The sequence below is a fragment of the Delphinus delphis genome, chromosome 8 (assembly GCF_949987515.2).
Source record: "Delphinus delphis chromosome 8, mDelDel1.2, whole genome shotgun sequence".
Taxonomy (NCBI): domain Eukaryota; kingdom Metazoa; phylum Chordata; class Mammalia; order Artiodactyla; family Delphinidae; genus Delphinus; species Delphinus delphis.
In genome coordinates, this window is record NC_082690.1 from 41,022,577 (window position 1) to 41,044,810 (window position 22,234).

Sequence of the window (22,234 nt, forward strand, 5' to 3'; positions counted from 1 at the left end):
GATGGGCAGTCACTCATCCAACTGAGAATGGGGATGGGTGATCTGAGCTGAGCTAGAGGGAGTAAGCCACAGTGGGGAGTGGTCCACAGTTTGGTGCAACTGGAATTGGGGGATGGCAAGGAGTCTTGTGAGATGGGGAAGGAAAAGAAGGTTGAGGCGAGACTTTTTAGGTCTTTCAGAACCAGGAGAGACCCAGCAAGACGTGTAGTTTAGAAAGATCACTAATAATAGCCTCTAGCCAACTGAAGAGAAGAAAAGCCAGTACCTCCTTTTATAATTGTTAATAACAATGACAAGGCAATAATATCTGTGACTGTTTATTGAACACCACATACTTTGTGCCAAGCACTGTAACAGCTGCTTTTCCATGCAACTTCACAGTAATCCTGCAAATAGGTATTATTAGGCCCCATTTTATAGATGGGGAAACTGAGGCTCAGAGAGGTTGAGAGACTTGCCTAAAGACATTCATTCTTTCATCAGGTGTTTATGGGAAGCCCAAAGTGCCAGGCACTGTGCCAGGCCTGGGGGAGTCAATGAAGAACAAGATAGACCAGCCCCTGTGTTTATAGCTGAAAGTTGATCTGGGACGATGGAGCATTAATTAAGAGAAATTACAATGGACAGGGATAAGTTGATAGAGAGGGACAGAGAGCCATGGGAACCCAGAGCTGGGACCCCTAACCTGGTGTTGAGGGACTATGGAAGGCTTCCTGGAAGAAGTGATGTTTAAACTAAGACCTGTAGGATGAAGAGGGATTGGCCCTTTAGTCTCGTTGAAGGAGGAGCTTTGTACTCTAACTGTGGTACCCAGTCACATGTGTGCCTGAATTATCTTTTGATCACTCGACACCCCTCTTCCAAGAGCCTTCAGGCATCCTGTAAAAAGAATTGTTGGGAGGTCAGCCACCTCATTTCCTCCTTCATCCTCCTGTTCCACACAGTGGAACAGCTGTTGATCCAGGGTGATCTCCTGTTCCACACAGAAGTGGAACATTTCCACAGAAGTGTCTGAGGAGCACCCCTCCTCCTGGTTCCCCAGGCTGGCCACTGACTCAGGCCCACCATAAGTCCTGCAGCCCAGATCTGCAGAGGTAAAACCCAGCAGCACCCCATCCCCCAAGCTTGGGCAGGGCCAGGCAGCCACCTTTGCCATACCTGGCTTCCTTGACATCCGAGTAGAAACACAGCAGTGACTTGACCATAGCCTGTGACCATTCAGAAAAGTGTTTGGCTTTCTAGCAAGGGTGGCTCTTGCTTAAGTCAGAAAGATTCCGGAAGGAATTCCACAGGGAGGAATTTCGGGTTACCCAATCTGTTGCCACACCTCCACAAGTGGATCACAGATTTACAAACGCTGATTCAAGTTCTATACGTGTTACGTAATTTGGGCTGGAAGAACGAGCGTCCTTCACTCAACACTCCAGCTCCCAGTCTCAGATCTACTGCTTCAGTCCCTGGTACAACTCCAGCTTCTGCTTACACACCCATCAGGATGGGGAGCTCACTACCTCAATATGCAGCTCAGTGCATCTTCAAAGAATTCTCGTTCTTTGAAGAATAATCGTTCAATAATGATTGAATGGGTGCCAAGTGTTAGAAACTGTGATAAGCTCCTTATATGTCTTGCCTCCCTTAAACTTCATTCTGCTGCCGGAGGTGGGCACGACCCTATTATAGTATACTTATTTCATTGGTACGGTAACAGAGAGTGAAAGAAACAAATTTACCCCACATCACACAGCTGTTATTGGCAGACTTAAACGTTGAAGATAAGTCTGCCTGACTCCAGGTCTATGAATGCACGCGTTATACACACACGCTCTCAGTTCTCTTCACCGGAACCCATCTTCTTTCAATCTTTACACACTGGTCCTCATTCTGGCAATGATTGGGTGTCTCAAGTCTTCCCTTCTCCAAGATGAGAAGTTCTGCAGCAGAGGCTCTTCCCCTGGCTGGCAGAAGTGGTATTAACTGTGCTCGGGAAGGAGAAGAGGGGCCAGCTTTCAGGGATCCTAGCAGCATCCTCAGTGCCCCCTTTGCCCAAAGTTCTAAGGGTGTTGTCCTGGGACCAGCAGCAGCATTACCTAGGAAATTGTTAGTGATGCAAACTCTGGGGCCTCACCCCAGAGCTGCTGAATGAGAGACTAGGGATGGGGCCCAGCAATTGTTTCAGTAAGCCCTCCAGGTGATTCTGATGCAACTAAATGTTGAGAACCATTGCCTTATAACATTGCAGAGAGTAGAGGAGGCAAAGGGAAATACTTAGGTCGCTCGTTCTTCCTCCCTAACCCAAAAGCATCTCTAGAAATAGGACCAGATGTAATAAAATTTGAGGGATGCCAGAAAGAGCCCATTTCCCCCAAATATCTTGCTGAAAGGGCCTCAAACATTCCTTTTTCACACAATGGCCCTTCATTCCTTCGGTTTAGGTGTTGTTAAATGCCCCTAGGAAGTGGGTCTGGGCTTCAGCTGCTAACGCCTTAGTGCAGGTTCGTTCAGTGGTTTTCAGTCTTGGCTGTACGCTAGAATCATGTGGGGAATTTTAAAAATCACAGAGGCTTTGGTCTCACCCCCAAAGATTCTAAACTCACAGTCCAGGGTAGGATTTTTAAAAGCTTCCCCAAATGGTCTAATATTCAAAGATTGACAATAACTAGATTAGATCAGGTGGTTCCCCTTGGTCCGGTCTGCTGGCTGGGGAGGTGGGTTTGCCGGGCCTTCTCTGCGGGGCTCTGAGAAGAGATTGGGTGGAGCTGATCAGATGCCAAAGGAGCTAATTACGGATTTGCATGTAGCGTGTGTGACTCCGGGCTGGTGCTCCATCAGTGTCAGTCCCCTTGACTTACTTTCCCAAATGCTTGTTGAATGGGGAGAGACTGGATTGAGTCTGGGTGAAAAATCAGAGAAGGGAGGGCCTGTGCCCCCTGGAATTGTTCCTGGCCGTCAAGCTCTCTCACCTACATTTTTTTTTTTTTTTTTTTTTTTTTTTTTTGGTACGCGGGTCTCTCACTGTTGCGGCCCCTCCCATTGCGGAGCACAGGCTCCGGACGCGCAGACCCAGTGGCCATGGCTCAAGGACCCAGACGCTCCACGGCATGTGGGATCTTCCCGGACCGGGGCACGAGCCCGTGTCCCCTGCATCGGCAGGCGGACTCTCAACCACTGCGCCACCAGGGAAGCCCTACATTTTTTTTTTTTTTTTTTTAATTGAATCTTTAACAGCCAAGCCATGATAATCCTTAATTACAAATGAGGAAATAGTGGCTCAGAGAGGGGAGGGGATTTGCGCAGTTGTTCAGCTAGGGCCTGGCGCAGCTGAAACAGTACCTGGGTCTTCGGATTCCAGGGCTTCCACAGCCGGCATCTTGCCCTCCTCTGCCACCCTCTGTCCCCACAGGCAGGTGTGCCTTCCCGGCATCTGGGGAGAAGGGCGGCGTTTCCTCTCTGCCGGCAGAAAAGGAGCTGAGGAGAACATCGGGTGAGTGTGGTGGCCCGGGAGCCACAGGGCGTTGCAAGCAGGAGACGGTGCTCAGTGGTGTCCCAGGAGGACGAGGTCATCTGCTGGGAATGAGGAGGAATTTGGAGGTCAAAGAGATTGGAGGGACATAATAACCAGGGAGAAAGGAAGAGTGAATTTACGTGAACAATACATTAAGATGGGCAGTCCGGAGGGCCCTCTCGAATGTGCACCGGAAACCGTGTGCGCTGTTGTTCCGGAGAGTGTTGGTCGTGGGATGTTCTCCTGCCCTGCTGACTGCTCAGGTCTCAGGTCTGGGCAGAGAGGAAGTGAAGAGCTGTTGATCCAGGGTGAGGGTTTTGCTAGTAGATGTGATTAAAAGACAGAGGCCACTGGAGTTTGAAGAATCTTGGCAAGAGTGTTTGGGACATGATGGGCTATGGAACCCAGGCTGGAGAGGGAGGGATGTGAGAATGATGGATTGGGAAAGGTAGAGAGAGTTGGAGTGGAAGGACTGAGGAGGCCAGTGGGAGATGTTGAACAGTAAACAGGAAGGAGAGAAGGTTGTGGTCAGTGCAGGCTGCTCTACTGGAGACTGAGGTAGAGGGAGCATCTTCTTGTAGATGTTAGGAGAATAGAATTAGGAGAATCTCCTAATGCCAGAGGTATGTAGGATGACGCCATACTTTGCAGTAGAGTTGCTAACGTGTTTGAAGAGTGAAGAGGAGACTGGGGGAACAGAGCACTCACAATGACGAGGAGGCAAGAGGGTGAAACAAACTCAAGGGAAGAGGATTTTCCTGAAGCGGGTGGAGGAGTGATGGTCTAAACCAATGGTATCCAATAGAAATATAATGTGAGCCACACATGCAAGACATGTATAGAATTCTAAATTTTCTAGTGGTCACATTAAAAAAGAAACAGGCACAGTTAATTTTAATATATTTGGTTTTACCCAATATGTCTAAAATATTATTTCTACACATATATTCAATATAAAAAATTATTAATGAGATATTTTACATTCTGTTTAACATGCTAAGTACCAAGTCTTCAAAATCTGGTGTGTATTTTACATGTAGAGCACATCTCAATTCGGACTAGCTAATTTCAAGTGCTCGGTAGCTACTGCAGCTTGCAGCTACCATATGGGAAAGCCCAGGTCTAGACTCTTGCTTCTTGTCACATCTGTCTCCCAAGTCCTTACCAGCACTGAGTGATGTGCTATTTTGGGAAACATAAAAGAAGTGAAAAACTCCACCTCTATACTCAAATTGCCTTATCTTATTAGAGGCAGCTGTGGAGCAGTGAAACGAGAGTTGGGTTCCAGTCTCAGCTCTGATTTTCTACTTGTCAGGGATTTGGACACTTAGAGTGTGACTCAGCCCCAGTTTCCTCATTTTTTTTAATGAATAAATATACTGCTGGCTTAATAAGATTTTGATTATAAAACATTCTGATCACCAACTATCTTTTTTTTAAACTGAAGTATAGTTGATTTACAGTATTAGTTTCAGGTATATAACATTCAAAAATTTTATTGATTATAATCCAGTTATAGTTTAAAATATTGGCTCTATTCCCTGTGCTGTACAATATATCCTTGTAGCTTATTTATTTTATATACAGTACTTTGTATCTCTTAATCCCCTACCCCTATTTTGCCCCTCCCCGTTCCCTCTTCCCGCTGGTAACCACTAGTTTGTTCTCTGTATCTGTGAGTGTTTCTGTGTTGTTATATTCACTAGTTTTATTTTTTAGATTCCACTTATAAGTGATACCATACAGTATTTGTCTTTCTCTATCTGACTTATTTCACTGAGCATAATACCCTCTAAGTCCATCCATGTTGTTGCAAGTGGCAAAATTTCATTCTTTTTTAGGGCTAATGTTCAATATAAACTATGTATTTACACCACATTTTCTTTATCCATTCATCTGTTGATAGACACTTAGGTTGCTTCCATATCTTGGCTATTATAAATAATGCTGCTATGAACATTGGGTGCATATAACCTTTTCAAGTTATTGTTATTGTTTTCTTTGGATATATACCCAGGAGTGAAATTTCTGGATCATATGGTAGTTCTATTTTTAGTTTTTTGAGGAACCTCCATAGTGTTTTCCACAGTGGCTGCACCACTTGATGTTCCTGCCAACAGTGTCCAACAGTTCCCTTTTCTCCACATCCTCACCAACATTTGTTATTTGTAGTTTTTAATGATGGCCATTTGACAGGTGTGAGGTGATAGCTCATTGTGGGTTTTTTTTTAATATATATATATTTATATTTATGTATTATTGTTTCTTTTAATTAATTTATTTATTTTTGTCTGCGTTGGGTCTTCGTTGCTGCACGCAGGCTTTCTCTAGTTGCGGCGAGCGGGGGCTCCTCTTTGTTGCAGTGCGTGAGCTTCTCATTGCGGAGGCTTCTCTTGTTGCAGAGCATGGGCTCTAGGAACCTGGGCTTCAGTAGTTGTGGCACGTGGGCTCAGTAGTTGTGGCTCACGGGCTCTAGAGCACAGGCTCAGTAGTTGTGGCGCATGGGCTTAGTTGCTCCGCAGCATGTGGGATCTTCCCAGACCAGGGCTCAAACCCGTGTCCCCTGCATCGGCAGGCGGATTCTTATCCACTGTGCCACCAGGGAAGTCCTCACTGTGGTTTTGATTTACATTTCCCTGATTAGCCATGTTGAGCATATTTTCATGGGCCTATTGGCCTTCTGTGTGTCTTCTTTGGAAAAATGTCTATTTAAGTCTTCTGCCCATTTCTTAATTTGGTTGTTTGGGGTTTTTTTATAGTGAGTTGTATGAGCTGTTTATATATTTTGAATATTAACCCCTTATTGGTTATATCATTTGCAAATATTTTCTCCCATTCAGGTGTTTGTGTGTTTTTTGCTTGTTTTTTTTTTTTTGTCAATGGTTTCCTTTGCTGTGCAAAAGCTATTAAGTTTACTTAGATCCTATTTGTTTATTTTTGCTTTTGTTTCTTTTACCTTAGAAGACAGATCAAAGAAATGTTGCTATGTTTTATGTCAAATAGTGTTCTGCCTATGTTTTCTTCCAGGAGTTTTACAGTTTCAGGTCTTACATTTAGGTCTTTAATCCATTTTGAGTTTATTTTTGTGTATGGTGTAAGAAAATGTTCTGATTTCATTCTTTTACATGTAACTGTTCAGTTTTCCCAGCACCGTTTATTGAAGAGACTGTCTTTCCTCCACTGTGTATACTTGCCTCCTTTATCATAGATTAATTGACCATAGGTGCATGGGTTTATTTCTGAGCTCTCTATTCAGTTCCATTCATCTTTGCGTCTGTTTTTGTGCCAGTACAACGCTGTTTTGATTACTGTAGCTTTGTAGTATAGTCTGAAGTCAGGGAGCATGATACCTCCAGTTTTGTTCTTCTTTCTCAAGATTGTTTTGGCTATTTGGGGTCTTTTGTATTTCCATACAAATTTTAAAATTATTTGTTATAGTTCTGAGAAAATTGCCATTGTTTTGATAGGGATGTATTGAATCTGTAGATAACCTTAGCTACTTTGGACATTTTAACAGTATTAATTCTTTCAATCCATCTTACCATGGTATATCTTCCCATCTGTTTGGGTTGTCTTCAGTTTCATTGAAGACAACAGTGTCTTATAGTCTTTCTGATCTTCCTGATCTTAGAGGAAATGCTTTTAGCTTTTCACCATTGACTATGATGTTAGCTGTAGGTTCGTTATATATGACCTTTATTTTGTTGAGGTATGTTCCCTCTATGCCCACTTTCTGGAGTTTTATAATAAATGGATGTTGAATTTTGTCAAAAGCTTTTTCTGCATCTGTTGAGATGAGCATATGGTTTTTATTCTTCAGTTTATTAATGTGACATATCATATTGATTTTCTAATGTTGAACTGTTCTTGCATCCCTGGTATAAATCACACTTGATCACGGTGTATGATTGTTTTAATGTATTGTTGGATTCGGTTTGCTAGTATTTTTAAAAATTTATTTATTTTTATTTTTTTGGCTGCGTTGGGTCTTCATTGCTGCATGCGGGCCTTCTCCAGTTGCGGCAAGCGGGAGCTACTCTTTGTTGTGGTGTGCAGGCTTCTCATTGTGGTGGCTTCTCTTGTTGAGGAGCCCGGGCTGTAGGTGTGCAGTCTTCAGTAGCTGTGGCTCATGGGCTGTAGAGTGCAGGCTCAGTAGTTGTGACACATGGACTTAGTTGCTCTGTGGCTTGTGGGATCTTCCTGGACCAGGGCTCAAACCCATGTCCCCTGCATTGGCAGGTGGATTCTTCACCACTGTGCCACCAGGGAAGCCCCTGTTTGCTAGTATTTTGTTGAGGATTTTACCTCTATGTTCATCAGTGATATTGGCCTGTGTTTTCTTTTTTTGTGATATCTTTGCCTGGTTTTGGTATCAGGGTGATGCTAGCCTAGTAGATGAGTTTGGAAGAGTTCCTTCATCTGCAATTTTTTGGAATAGTTTCAGAAGGATAGGTGTTAATTCTTCTCTAAATGTGTGGCAGAACTCACCTGTGAAGCCATCTGATCCTGGAATTTTGTTTGTTGGGAGTTTTTAAAATTACTGATTCAACTTCATTACTGTTAATTACTCTGTGGATATATTTCTTCTTGCTTCATTCTTGGGAGATTGTATGTTTCTAAGAATTTGTCCATTTCTTCTAGGTTGTCCATTTTATTGGTATAAAGTTATTAGTAGTAATCTCTTATGAGCCTTTGTATTTCTGTAGTGTCAATTGTAACTTCTTTTTCATTTCTGACCTTATTGATTTGGGCCCTTTCTGTTTTTTTCTTGATGAGTCTATCTAATGGTTTATCAATTTTGTTTATCTTTTCAAAGAACCAGCTCTTAGTTTCATTGATTTTTTTCTATTTTTTTAAATCTCTATTTATTTCTGCTCTGATCTTTATGATTTCTTTCCTTCTAATTTTGGTTTTTTTGTTGTTCTTCTTTTTCTAGTTCCTTTAGGTATAAGGTTAGGTTGTTATTTGAGTTTTGTTTTGTTTGTTTCCTGAGGTAAGTTTGTATTGCTATAAACTTCCCTCTTAGAACTGCCTTTGCTGCAACCCATAGATTTTGGATCACTGTGTTTTCTTTGTCTCCAAGTATTTTTTTTATTTCTTCTTTGATTTCTTTACTGACCCATTGTTTGTTTCATAGCACATTGCTTAGCCTCCATGTTTTCGTGGTTTTTGCAGTGTTTTTCCCTTATAGTTGATTTCTAGTCTCATAGCATTGTAGCCAGAAAAGATGGTTGATATGATTTCACTTTTCTTAAATTTACTGAGACTTGTTTTGTGGCCTAGCATGTGATCTATCCTGGAGAATGTTCCATGTGCACTTAAAAAGAATGTGTATTCTGATACTTTGGGGTGGAATAGTCTTTATATATCTATTAAGTGCCTCTGGTCTAATGTGTCATTTAAGGCCAGTATTTCCGTATTGATTTTCTGTCTGGATGATCTGTCCATTGATGTAGTGGGGTGTTAAAGTCCCCTACTCTTATTGTGGTACTGTCAATTTATGCCTTTATGTCTGTTAATATTTGTTTTATGTATTTAGGTGCTCCTATGTTGGGTGCATATATTTAGTGATCAAATAAGTAAGTACCTGTGAAACAAAAAGCATGGGTCCTTAACCCCAGTCCCCTGCCTGTCTCACAGGTTGAGATAGTGCCTGTGAAGTACTTTGTCAATTGTGTATATGTGAATTACTAACATTATCAAATGTGAAAAATCTGGGACTCTGACCCAGTCTTGGCATTCATTTTATTTGTTGTTTTCCTTTAAGTAATTCAAAACTCACTAAAATATTCTAACTGATCAAAAGGATATAAAATGAAATGTAAAGCTTTCTTCCACCCCAGACACACAGTCCCCTCCCCAAAGACAACCATGGCACCTGATTTTTAGAATACCCTTTGGGAGATGTTCTGTGCATTTTATGGATAAATGTGCAGATCTCTGTGTGTGTGCGCACACGCATATATACATATCATTAGTTTATTCAAATGGAAACAGTCTCTGCACACTGTTCCGCTCTGTGCTTTTTCATTATTTTTGAGATCATCTAATATCAATGCATATAGATCTACCTCATTTTAAAAATGCTGCTGTAGTATTCCCAAGTGTGAATATTGATAATTTATTTAACCAGTTCTGACTTAATAAGAGATATATATTTGATCTCTGCTCCTGATTCCTGACACAGAGCTCCTAAAAAACCTAGTAATTTCCTGGGTGATAGCAGCAATAGGACCATCTTTTGTTATAATATTTGGTCTTAGTCCCTGGTTCCAGACACATAAGCTTCTAAGACCCTTGGATTCTCCAGAGTGATGAGTGGGTTTTTTTGGGGGGTTTTTTGTTTTTTTTTTTGCAGTACACGGGCCTCTCACTGTTGTGGCCTCTCCCGTTGAGGAGCACAGGCTCCGGACACACAGGCTCAGTGGCCATGGCTCACGGGCCCAGCCACTCCGCGGCATGTGGGATCTTCCCAGACCGGGGCACGAACCCATGTCCCCTGCATTGGCAGGCGGACGCTCAACCACTGCGCCACCAGGGAAGCCCAATGAGTGTTTTTTCGATTGTTAATGATGTGACTCTTAGAAGATGAGGGCTCATTTGCAGAGAAACCAACCATGTGATTAGAAAGTTGTAATTTTAGCCCCATCCCAGGAAGGGAGAAGGGCTGGGGATTGAGTTAATCACCAATTGCCAATGATTTAATCATGCCTATGTCATGGGATCTCCCCAAAAAACCCTAACTGAAGGGAGTTGGGAGAGCTTCTGGGCTGCTGAACACATGGAGGTGTTGGGAGGGCAGTGTGGCCCAAGAGGACATGGGGGCTCCACGCTCCTTCCAACATACCTTGCCCTGTGGCATCTCTTCCATGTGGCTATTCCTGAGTTGTATCCCTTATAATAAAGTGCTCATAGTAAGTAAAGTGCTTTCCTGAGTTCTGTGAACTGTTCTAGCAAATTTTCAAACCTGAAGAGGGTGTCATGGGAACCTCCAATTTATACCCAGTTGGTCAGAAGTATAGGAAGCCTGGACTTGTGATTGGTGTCTGAAATGGGGAGCAGTCTTGTGAGACTGAGCCCTTAACCTGTGGAGTCTGCACTAGCTTCAGGTAGTAAGTGTCAGAAGTGTTCCTTGTGGAGTAAGAAACAGCTTTCCTTTACCTATGAACACATAGGTCGTCACCAGTCTTTTGCTACTGCAATTGACTATGCTGTGCTTCAGTGACAATATGTACACTTATAACTTTGCATCTATGTGCCCTTATTACTTGTAGGATAAGTTCCTAAAGTAGCATTTCTGGGTCAAGAGGTATGTGCTATTTAATATTTCTATAGGTTTCAACATGTTGCCCTTCAAGCAGAATATACCCATTTATAATCCCCACGGTAATGATTGGGTATAACTTCTGCACACTCGTGGCAACATAATGTTATCAAACTTTCTCATTGTTCCCTGTCTGATAGCAGCCAAGTCATTCAGCTTTCCCAGCCCGGGTTTCACTGAGCTGTGATGAATGTGTATGACAGCTAGTGCTTAACAAGTGTTACCAGTAGAAACGGTGTCTCTTGCTATTTTGCAGTGATTTTTCTGGTTGGGGTACAAGTACAGGAACCCGATGAAGGAAAGCAGCCTGCCAGCCTCGATCTAAACCTGCGTCTGTCCATTTTGTTTGGGTTTGGCTGATATCTGGGTGACTTCCCAAGGCCATTATATGGCAATATGGGGGAGGGGGAGGAGCTCCCTCAGGGAGGAGCTGAGCTCTTTGGTCTCTGAGTAACCAGGCACCAAGAGGGGGAATTACTACCTGAGCTAACAGGAGAGACAGGTACCCTGTAAATTGTATGCAAGTGTCGGTCATCAACACTAGTCATGGCATCTAAACCTGAAAGCCATTATTTGGGGTTTCTGTGTTGGCCCCTCATGAAGCTGTGTGTCTGAAATTCCAGGCTCGCTTGTTTCAGGAATGGCAGAAGTTAGGCAGGGACATGAATATATTAGTTGCAGCTTAAAACCATCCCATTTCTCCTCCTAGCTATTTGACTCTCAGCAAACTTGGGGCTGGGAAAGGGGTCTTGCCAGCTCTCCCTCAGCCAGACCTGTTGCCCCCTCAACGCAATACAGATCCAACCCCTTACTTTCCTGATCTCTCCAAATGGGCAGCAGTTCAACAGGCAGGACATACATATTTGTTTATTTTATTTATTTTATTTATTAAAGGAATTTTGCCTTTTTTAAAATTTATTTATTTATTTATTTATTTATTTATTTATTTATTTATTTATTTATGGCTGTGTTGGGTCTTCGTTTCTGTGCGAGGGCTTTCTCTAGTTGCAGCAAGCAGGGGCCACTCCTCATCGCGGTACACGGGCCTCTCACTATCGCGGCCTCTCTTGTTGCGGAGCACAGGCTCCAGACGCGCAGGCTCAGTAATTGTGGCTCACGGGGCTAGTTGCTCCGCGGCATGTGGGATCTTCCCAGACCAGGGCTCGAACCCACGTCCCCTGCATTGGCAGGTAGGTTCTCAACCACTGCGCCACCAGGGAAGCCCTGTTTGTTCTTTATTCATTCTTTCATACAAGCATATTGTGAGCACCTATGAAGTGCCAGACCTGTGCTGGACACTGGTGTTTCTGAGATGAATCGGAAACGAGTTCTCCCAGCAAAGATCTCACAGTCTAGGGCAGATCTGCCACGCACCTGTGTGCTTCCTGCTGCTCCCACCACCCCGTCTCCCCAGTCCAGGCCAGAGACTGGCCCAGGTCTGGCCACACTCAGCACCTTAGGCTGTTCCCACCTGTTTGGGCTCCAGCCATGAGCTCTCCTGAAGGTGCATAGGACAAGCACATGCGGTGAGCCCAGGACCGTGCAGGTGAGGTGTGTAGATGATAAAACTGTGAATTCTGCTGCCAGATTGCCCTTCCATGCTTCTACTTGAATGCCATCCTAGGGCCTCACTGCCCACGGATAATTCCTTCGGTTGATCCCCAGCCTGTGACAGATTCCTCATGGTATAGCCCATCTTTGTTTCTTACTCACCAGGTCCCAAACATGAGGATCCATCATGCTCCTCTAGGTGGGCTCATCTTTTTCTTAGCTGGGATTGCCCTTCCTCCCTTTCAAAATCTTATTCTTCAGGCTTCTCTGGTGGCGCAGTGGTTGAGAGTCCGCCTGCTGATGCAGGGGACACGGGTTCGTGCCCCGGTCTGGGAAGATCCCACATGCCACAGAGCGGCTGGGCCCGTGAGCCATGGCCGCTGAGCCTGCGCGTCCGGAGCCTGTGCTCCGCAACGGGAGAGGCCACAACAGTGAGAGGCCCGCGTACCGCAAAAAAAAAATCTTATTCTTCAAGCCTCAACTGTAATGTCTTCCCCATTCCCCAGCTCCTGCAAACATCCTGGCTTATTATCGGGACAGTTGAAGAATACCCTGATTTCCATCTCTACTCAGCCACTTACTGTGACATTGCACCAACTACCTAATCTCAGTGGCTTGACCTTGCTCCTCTCTAAAACGGGGGTGATGATATACTCTTCACCAGGCCAGCGCCCACGAGCCAGTGCCCTGCCATGGAGGAAGCGTGGCGAGTGTGGGGCTGGGCTCAATCACTGGTGGGCGGTCCCCACTAAAAAGGGGATGCGGTGAGATTGCTGACTCATACGAGATGTGTTCGGAAGCCAAAGGGTTAAGGGAAGAAGGGCTTTTGTCCTCTCTGTCTACCCAGAGCTGGCTGTCTGTACACTCCCACTGTGGAGCCCCCTTGGGTGCCTCAGAAATCAGCTGTTGTCTACCTTAGAGTTTTCTCTTTGCTCTTCAACGTTTCTTTGAGTCTCAGATGGGGTGACCAGCTGTCCTGTTTTGCCCATGACTGTCCTGATTTTAGCACTGAAACTCTTGAATCCTGGGAAGACTCTCAGCCCTGGGCAAACCATGAGGGTTGGTCACCTGAGGCTGGTGACACACTGACGGAGAGGGGTGAGCAGTGGGGACTGCAGCTCCTGGACGGGTACCTTGTGCTCAGCCCCGCTGGGCCTTACATGTGTTGTGTCACCTCATCCTCACAGCCCTCCTCCTGAGGTTTCCCAGTCCTCATTCCACCGCGGAGGAAGCCGGGGCTCTCAGCCGTGAACGCGCCGTCTCTAGGTCTCGACAGCTAAGAGGTCCCCAGGGTAAACCTGTGTGGATCCTCCCACATCAGGTATCTCCACCGCACCTCACCGCACCTGGAATAACCCTTTTGTGATGTGACTCATCACTTCACCAACCTGCTCCAGTACTTCTGAATTAGGACCCCTAAACTAGGCTTTCTGACTTCTAGTTTAGTTGCCTACGGTCTTGATAGGATGCTGATGACGATGGTGCTTGTTTCCTGGTTCTCATCTGATGATCACACTGGCTGGATAAGTGGCTTTCCAGATAAGTGAGATGAAAATGAGTTGTCCTGGGACTTCCCAGGTGACGCAGTGGTGAAGAATCTGCCTGCCAATGCAGGGGATACGGGTTCGAGCGCTGGTCGGGGAAGATCCCACATGCCGCGGAGCAACTAAGCCCGTGCGCCACAATTACTGAAGCCTGCGCACCTAGAGCCCGTGCTCCGCAACAAGAGAAGCCACCGCAATGAGAAGCCCGCGCACCGCAACAAAGAGTAGCCCCCACTCGCTGCAACTAGAGAAAGCCCGCGCAGCAACGAAGACCCAACGCAACCAAAAATAATAATGATAATAAATTAATTAATTTAAAAAAAATGAGCTGTCTTGATTAAGGTGTATCCTCCATGGCAGGCAATATCTGTCTCCCCTTTAATTGATGCTGTTGTCCCCCCAAATTGTGGTGTGAACAGTATTAACCTTTATTGTGATTTCAGGAAATATATCCTTCTTAAATAATACATTTTTAAAAGTAGCAAAGTGCTACCTCTGTAATGTACTTGTAAGAAAAGGAGTAAGGATTACTCCTTTTAGATTAGATTAGAGTATTAGATTCCAGCCTGTTGCTCAGTAGCTGGCTTCACCTGCCTGGTACTTTCTCTTTGAATAGTTCCCAAGGGGTGTCACCAGCTCTAGGAAATCAGGCTTTCCAGAAGCCCTTTGGTTCAGGTTCCAGTGACTTCTGCCCTACTAATGTCTTCAGTTACGTGACCTCTTCCTTAAAGGAAGCATTTACATCTTTCTGGGAAATTGGTAGAATTTAGTTTTTCTCTTCTCTCCACATAGAATTCAAGTAAAGATGAAAAGCAAAGTAAACTTTTAAACTTTGCTCACCAGATATCTTGGTCTAATCAGGAGAACTTTAAATGATTTTTAAAACATTGTTTTATTATCAATGTAATCAATGTGAAAATGCAAAATGATATAAATGTATAACTTGGAAATTTTCTGGTGCCGTCCAATCTCTAACGGATAATCCCTGTTAATATAGCATATATTACTCCAACACTTTTCCATACTAAATATATACATATTAGCACATAGTTACACAAATGTAAGTAAGATCATAGCATATTGTTTTATTTTTTTTATTTTTATTTTTTTTTGCGGTACGCGGGCCTCTCACTGTTGTGGCTTCTCCCGTTGCGGAGCACAGGCTCCGGACGCGCAGGCTCAGCGGCCATGGCTCACGGGCCCAGCCGCTCCGCGGCACACGGGATCCTCCCGGACCAGGGCACGAACCCGCGTCCCCTGCATCAGCAGGCGGACTCTCAACCACTGCACTACCAGGGAAGCTCTATAAATTTATTTTTTAACTGAGTAACATGTCATAGACATCTTCCCTTGTCTGCACAAAGTTCATTCTTGTTCATGGCCGCCTGGCATCCACTGTACACGTAAAATCTGATTTATTGCACCAACCTCCTTGAGTAGAACACTTGAGCCAGGTCTGACTATTGGCCTAGCCACTAAGTTTCTCTGGACTTGTTCGGGAATGATTTTAGCATGAGGTGCAGGAGTGGTTACTCATTAATTCAACTTTTTAAACGGTTGACAAGCAGTTTGCCTTTAAACTCTTGGAACTGTTCATGTTCCATCTTTGCCACAGACCATTTATTCCAACTTCTATGTGTCAGGAAGAAGAGGAACTCTTTGTGCCTAAAACCTAGTTAAATGCCTAATTAATCTGTCAGATTAGGAAGAGGGTTTTCTAGTCAAAAGAAAATATAGAAGCTAACAAGGACCAGTTGGCCAGCTTCCAGCTGTGTCAGCATCTGAGAAACTTGGGCATGTTATTTTTGTTTTTCAGTTTTGCCATTTTTGGGGACAAAATAACTGAAAGGCTCAAAATGGAGGTCCCTAAGGCTATTAAAAGGGCTGCTACTCTCCCAGGAGACTGGTCTGTCAGTAACCTTGACTAACATGGTTAACACAGGATGTACATGTAATACAAATAGTTGATGATCGAGATTTGTCATTAGTTCTAAGTATGGTTTTCCAAATCTGACGGTAATCATAATCCCAGCTGCTCATATGTGAGGTCAGGGAAATCAGAAAATATAGATAAATAGATGATAGATCAGTAGTCACCAAGTAGAGTGGAAAAACTGTGGGTTTTGAAACAGACAGAACTGCATGCAAATCCCACCTTTGCCATTTCCTAGCTACATGGGCATGTTGCTGACTCCTGTAAAAAATAAAAGAGAAGGATTTTAAAATACATAATAAATAGATAATAAAGCAATGGACACATAAAGCCTTAAGTAAATTACAGTTCTCTTTGCTACGTGTGTATAAGCTTTTAGATGTGCCTAATTTTTCAAACCACCCAAGCAGCAACATTTCTATCAGATCGGCTCGTCTTCTTGCTGCTATAATTAGTCATTCACTTATTCATTCAACAAATGTTTATTGGCCAATCGTTATGTGTCAGGCATTGTGCTGGGTACAGGGAACACTGAGATGAAGAAAGCACCTAATTCCTGCCCTCCAAGAGCTGACCTGGAACTTGACCTCTGACCTGGAACTTGACCTCTGTTTTCTACCTGAGAGAGAGAGAGAGAAAAAGCAAATGCGACAAAATGTTAATAATTGGTGAGTTTAGGAGAGGGTATATAGATGTTAATTGTACTTGGCTTTCAATCTTTCTGTGAGTTTAACATTTTTTAAAATAGGGTTGGGGAGAAAATATTTTTCTGTTACGTGGCAGCTGTAATTTTTTTTTTTTTTTTTTTTTTTTTGGCCGTGACAGTTCTTAGCTGCAGCATGTGGGATCTTCACTGCGGCATTCAGGATCTTTCGTTGAGGCGCACAGGCTTCTCTCTAGTTGTGCTGTGCAGGCTCAGCAGTTGCGGCACACGGGCTGTCTAGTTGTGACGTGTGGGCTCCAGAGTGAGCGGGCTCGGTAGTTGTGGCGCACAGGCTTAGTTGCCCCATGGCATATGGGACCTTAGTTCCCCGACCAGGGATTGAACCTGTGTCCCCTGCATTGCAAGGCAGATTCTTAACCATTGGACCACCAGGGAAGTTCCGGCAGCTATACCTCTTGAAAGCCATTATTACCTCCCAGTTTTTCAGCATGGAACTTATCGGATTATCTCCAGCCACTTAGCCGAGCCTTAGGAGAGGGATGGTAATGGGATATCCTGGGGATGGGAGAGGACAATGAGAAAAGTCTGGAAAAGTAACAGGCATGGTTACCTGGAGCCACACAGCAGGGGCCCAGGGGCAACTGGGCACCCAAAGGGTGAGGGGCTAAACAGGAAGTAGAAGTGGAAACAGAGGCATGGGCTCCAGCTTGAATCCTGCCCTATTCACTATCCAGTCTCCAGCCAGCCCTGACGGTTCTCTGTGTGGGGAGGGTGGAGGTGGAGGGAATCTGTCACATTCTGTACCCTTAACTGCCAACCACTGACCTTTGACTTGAGCATAGAGGTTAAATATCTGACCCTTGGAGTCAGCAGCCCTTGTGTGGATCTCAGCCTTGCAGAGTCAACCTGGACAAGCTACTTAACCCTGTTGACACTGAAGTTTCTTATATCCTTGATGGAATTGTAGTGGGTTGTGTGACACTTTAATGACGTGGCGTGTGTAAAGCAGTTGGCGCAGGGCCTGTGCATGGTACCTACTTAATAAAATATTTCATGACATATATTATCTTAGCCAGTGGCTCTACTGTTCATCTACACACTCGTGCAGAAATCTCGGCTTCATGCCTCTTTGCCTCGCCCACTGCCACAGCTAGTTATCAGCACGTTCTGTCATCTTTACTTCCAAATGCATCCTAAATCAGACCACCTTTCACTGTCTCCAAGGCTATGTCTCCATCTCCTATCTAGTCTCTGCGGCAGCCACCTGACTGTTCTTACTGCCTCCACTGTGGCCCCCTCACCCCCAGATGCTCTCCACAGTGGACTTTCTCAAGCTTAATGGAGAATGTCACCTTCCCACCTAAGCCTTCCTATGGCTTCCCATCGCCCTTGAGTAAAACCCACCCCTGACTCTCACGTCTTGACCCAAGTCCTGCCTAGCTTTCCAGCCTTGTCTCCTGAACTCGCCCCATGGCTCCCTGCATCCCGCGTTTTGGCCTTCTTTCTGTCCCTCAGACATACCAGTTCACTCTCACCTCACTTTCTGTAGTTGTTCCCTCTGCCTGAAGCGTGTGTCTTCGCGTGGCTACCTCCTCGACCTCCCTGTCGTTTGGGTCCCGGTTCATTTCCTCAGCGAGGTCCTCTCTGACCATCCTGTCTCATGCTGTGTACCACCTCCATCCCCACCTGCCACTAGTACCCTATTTTATTATCTTTAAAGCAGTTGTTATCTAAAATGATCTCATGTGTTTATTTAACCCTTGTGTGTCTCCCTTATACAATGGAAACTCTAGGGAAGAGTGAATAGTAACCATGTGTTTTGTTCACTGTCCTAGCTTGGGCTGCCATAACAAAATACCACAGACTGGGGGCCTTAAGCAACAGAAATTTATTTTCGCACAGTTTGGGGGCTGGAAAGTCCAAGATCAAGGTTCTGGCAGGGTTTGGTTTCCGAGGAGAACTCTCTTCCTGGCTTGTAGACAGCTGCTTTCTCACTGTGACCTCAAATGGTCCTTTCTCCATATGAGCCCATGGAGAGAGAATGAGAGAGAGAGAGACTTTTCTTATGAAGACACCAATCCAGGGAACTTCCCTGGCTGTCCAGTGGTTAAGACTCTGCGCTTCCAATGAAGGGGACTCAGGTTTGATCCCTGGTTGAGGAACTAAGATCCCGCATGCCATTCGGCACAGCAGGAAAAAAAAAAAAAGACATCCAACTGGAGCAGGGCCCCACCCTTATGACGTCATTTAACCCTAATTACTTCCTTAGAGACCCATCTCCAAATACAGCCACACTGGGGGGTTAGGGCTTCAACATAGAAAATGGGGGGGGGATACAAACATTCAGTCCATGACATTCACCATTGTAGCATCAGCATTGGAACCTAGAAGAGAGCCTGGCATGTGACAGGCACTCAGTAAATACGTGCTAAGTAAATAAATGTGTTACAGAAGTTTACTCCACTGTGAGTCCATGTGAGTGGTGCCAAGTCTAGCACTCCATCCCGCAGGTCAGGGCGTGTCCCTGTACATTCCCCAGGCAGCCATCAATGCCACGGTGGAAGAGGACATCCTGCTGTCGGTTGCATACTCCTGCCACGGCATCCCCACTATCGAATGGAAGTATACGTCCAACTGGGGAGTGCAGAAGATCGTGGAGTGGAAGCCAGGGACTCAGGCCAACATCTCCCAAAGCCACAAGGACAGGGTCTGCACCTTCGACAATGGCTCCATCCAGCTCTTCAGTGTGGGTGTGAGGGATTCCGGCTACTATGTCATCACGGTGACCGAGCGCCTGGGGAGCAGTCAGTTTGGCACCATCGTGCTGCACGTGTCGGGTAAGACACCCCCAGGGGCCCCGGCGCCTCTCAGAACTGTGAGTGTGCGGAGGCCGACTTCACGATATTAAAAGAGACGTTATCTCCCCCTCCCCTCCCCCCGCCCCGTAGAGATCCTCTATGAAGACCTCCACTTTGTCGCTGTCTTCCTTGTTCTTCTCGCTGCCGTGGCTGCAGTGTTAATCAGCCTCATGTGGGTTTGTAATAAGTGTGCGTATAAATTCCAGAGGAAGAGAAGACACAAGCTCAAAGGTAATTCTCTGGGCCTTGTGATAATCGATTCATGGCTTGGATGGCCAAAGGTGGCCCTTGTCATCTTGTTCTCACCAAGAAACCACCCCCGGCCGATTGGCAACTCATGGATGTGTCTTTTGCTTTGCAGAAAGCACAACGGAGGAGATCGAGCTGCAAGATGTGGAGTGTTAGCCAAGGCTGGGCCCAGTTACATTCTTACCTCAAGAGGAAAACGTTATCTCCCAACGAAAGGAGCAAACACGGCCAGTCCACCCCGAGCCTCTTGTGCCACACACTGGTTCCTGATGGGACAGCTGGATGTTGGCAAGGTTGACCGCCTGAGCTGGACTCTGGATTGGACGAAGGCAGTTCCAGTGGCATGGAGTTCAAAGAGGAGAGGGGTGGAGGCTCTGAGCCAGAGCTGTGCTTGGCCGCGGCTCCCGGGCCATGCGGACGCATCAGCGGTGACCCCGTGCAGGCCCTGGCTGCTTCCTCACTACGCTCTGCTCTGGCGGGGTGATGGCCATTGGAGGGGTCCCCGTACCAGAGGCCAGAGTATTTCCGGATCACGTGTGCAGCCAGCACCACAACAAGCTCTCTGTGCTCCAGTCTTCTCTGCCTGTGGCCTCCTCCAGCCCGTTGCTGTGGGAGCTACTGTGAGAGCTGAGGCATTAGAGCACCTGCTCAGAGCAGGGGAAGGACCCCCCACCCCCCACTCCGTGGCCTGGAGCTTTAGGGAAAAGAGTTTAATTTGTTCCTCGGGGACCAGCATTGGGAACAAGGAATAGGGAGAAAATTATCTTTCTCGTTCTCTCTTACTCCAATGTTCATTAGATTTTCCCCTTCTACGGCCCCAGCGTAGGCCAGTGTGAGGAACAGTTCATCTCCACCATGGGCAGAGTCTGGCTTCCAAATGGCCTCCTGACAAGCTGGGTGACACTACCTGTGTGAAGGCTGGGCCTGCACGGTGGGAGGGACAACTGGAAAGTCAGCGCGGGCTTCGAATCTGTCCCCCTCAGCCACTCACACTTCCTGTCAAGTCAGAGCCTTGCTTGCTGCCAACTGGGCTGAGGAACACTTGACCCTCACCTACCTCACCCTCAGCGTATCAAGTGAGGCCCACAGTAGCACAGAGCACTCCGAGCAACGGAAGGAAAGCACAAGGACTCTTCCAGAGCCTAGAAAGCAATAAGCACTATGTTGAGTCCTGGAAAATGTAAGATACCCTGGGGTATTGGGGCTCCAGGTGAAAGTGGGGACTGGATCACAGCCGGCCTTGGTCGTTATTCTCTGAAGTTGTTGGCCACCGCGTTTGCCTGAGTTTCTCCATCCCAGCTTCCTTTCGGCAAGCTCTAAAGCAGGCGTGAATTTATCTTCCATTCTCTTTTCCCTCTCCAACATTCTTAGCTACAGATCAAAGGTACCATCCCGATTATTGGTGGAATTTGAGCTTAGTAGCTGTGTCCCCAGCCCTCAGCTGCAAATTTACCCACACAAACATGGAGAGCCAGAACATTCTCTTCTCCCTCTCTTCAAGTCCCCAATGTCCACATCTTTTCCAGAAGTTACCTGGAGGCGTTAGTATGAGGCTTTTTTTCCCTGAATACTGAATCCGGGGTTACAGGAAGGGATCTTTTGGGGCTATCAGTGATCTAGAGCAGAGCTCCAAAGGCACTACTTGACTCAGAAGGTGAGAGAGCAGTTGATCTACACGACCGATTTGTAGCCTAAGTATGTGACACACAGAAGGGTCTCACCTCAGGCCACCTCCTGGACACATGTGTAAACACACACACCTGCACCCTTTTCCCTGGACAGCAATCAGAGGAACCAGACCTATGCCACGAAGGATGGGTTTCTTATACTGGTCTCCAGTGCCGGGAAGAAGCAGGATAGGTGCCAGAGAGGGTCAAGGATAATCTGATCATTTCTTCGTCCTTTATCACACAGCACACCCATCAGCAGGAAACCGGACTGCATCTGGGTAGCTGCTAGAGCCTCTGTCCTCTTGACACTACCTGCTTTCCAGAACTCTACCTCTCAGCTTATGAGAAGTCAGGGGTGGTCATCTTTGGAATAAAAGGAGAAATGGAAAAGAACACCCAGCGAGAGGCACAAACCCAGATGTAAATTAAATCTGTGCTCCGCCCCGCCCCAAATCTTCATGGAAGTTTATTTGCTCAGCTTTCCGTGTCTTTATTTTGCACTTTTAAGCTCCCCCCATCTTGAATATTCCTGTGGAAAGTTCTTGATTCTTGAGCCTGGGGGTTTTGTCTATTTAAAAAAAAAAGAAAATGTTAAATCCTAGAGGTTTAGCCACTGAACATGTTAAACTATAAGTTATGTTTCAAGCTGTGAGGAGGGAAAAAAAAAAGTTTTAAAGACTGAAATAAAGCCTGCAAACAAAGCTCTGGCCCTTTGTGTGTGAGCCCATCCCTGCGGAGAACTCAGAGGCCCTGGGAGAGGTTTCCATCAGCTGTAGACAGAAGCAAAACCCTCAGCCACAGCCAGGGACCTGACAGGTTTTTTTCATGACAATGGAATTAATCACATTGATTCTAGCCATAAACATTCTTCAGCAATTCAGAAAAGCCACACTTCATTAGCGCCATTATTCTTCCCTGTATTGTAACCAGAAGACTAAT

General features: G+C 45.7%; 1 protein-coding gene across 1 annotated transcript in view; it reads left to right on the forward strand.

Moving 5' to 3' along the window:
* Positions 1–20,582, forward strand: part of VSTM5 (V-set and transmembrane domain containing 5) — a 28,692-nt gene extending 8,110 nt beyond the window's left edge. The window contains exons 2-4 of the mRNA XM_060017231.1: positions 19,029–19,355; positions 19,467–19,607; positions 19,738–20,582. Coding sequence (XP_059873214.1) covers positions 19,029–19,355; positions 19,467–19,607; positions 19,738–19,781 — 512 coding nt within the window. The 3' untranslated portion in view covers positions 19,782–20,582. The remainder of the gene's footprint in view (positions 1–19,028; positions 19,356–19,466; positions 19,608–19,737) is intronic.
* The last annotated feature ends 1,652 nt before the right edge of the window (positions 20,583–22,234 follow it).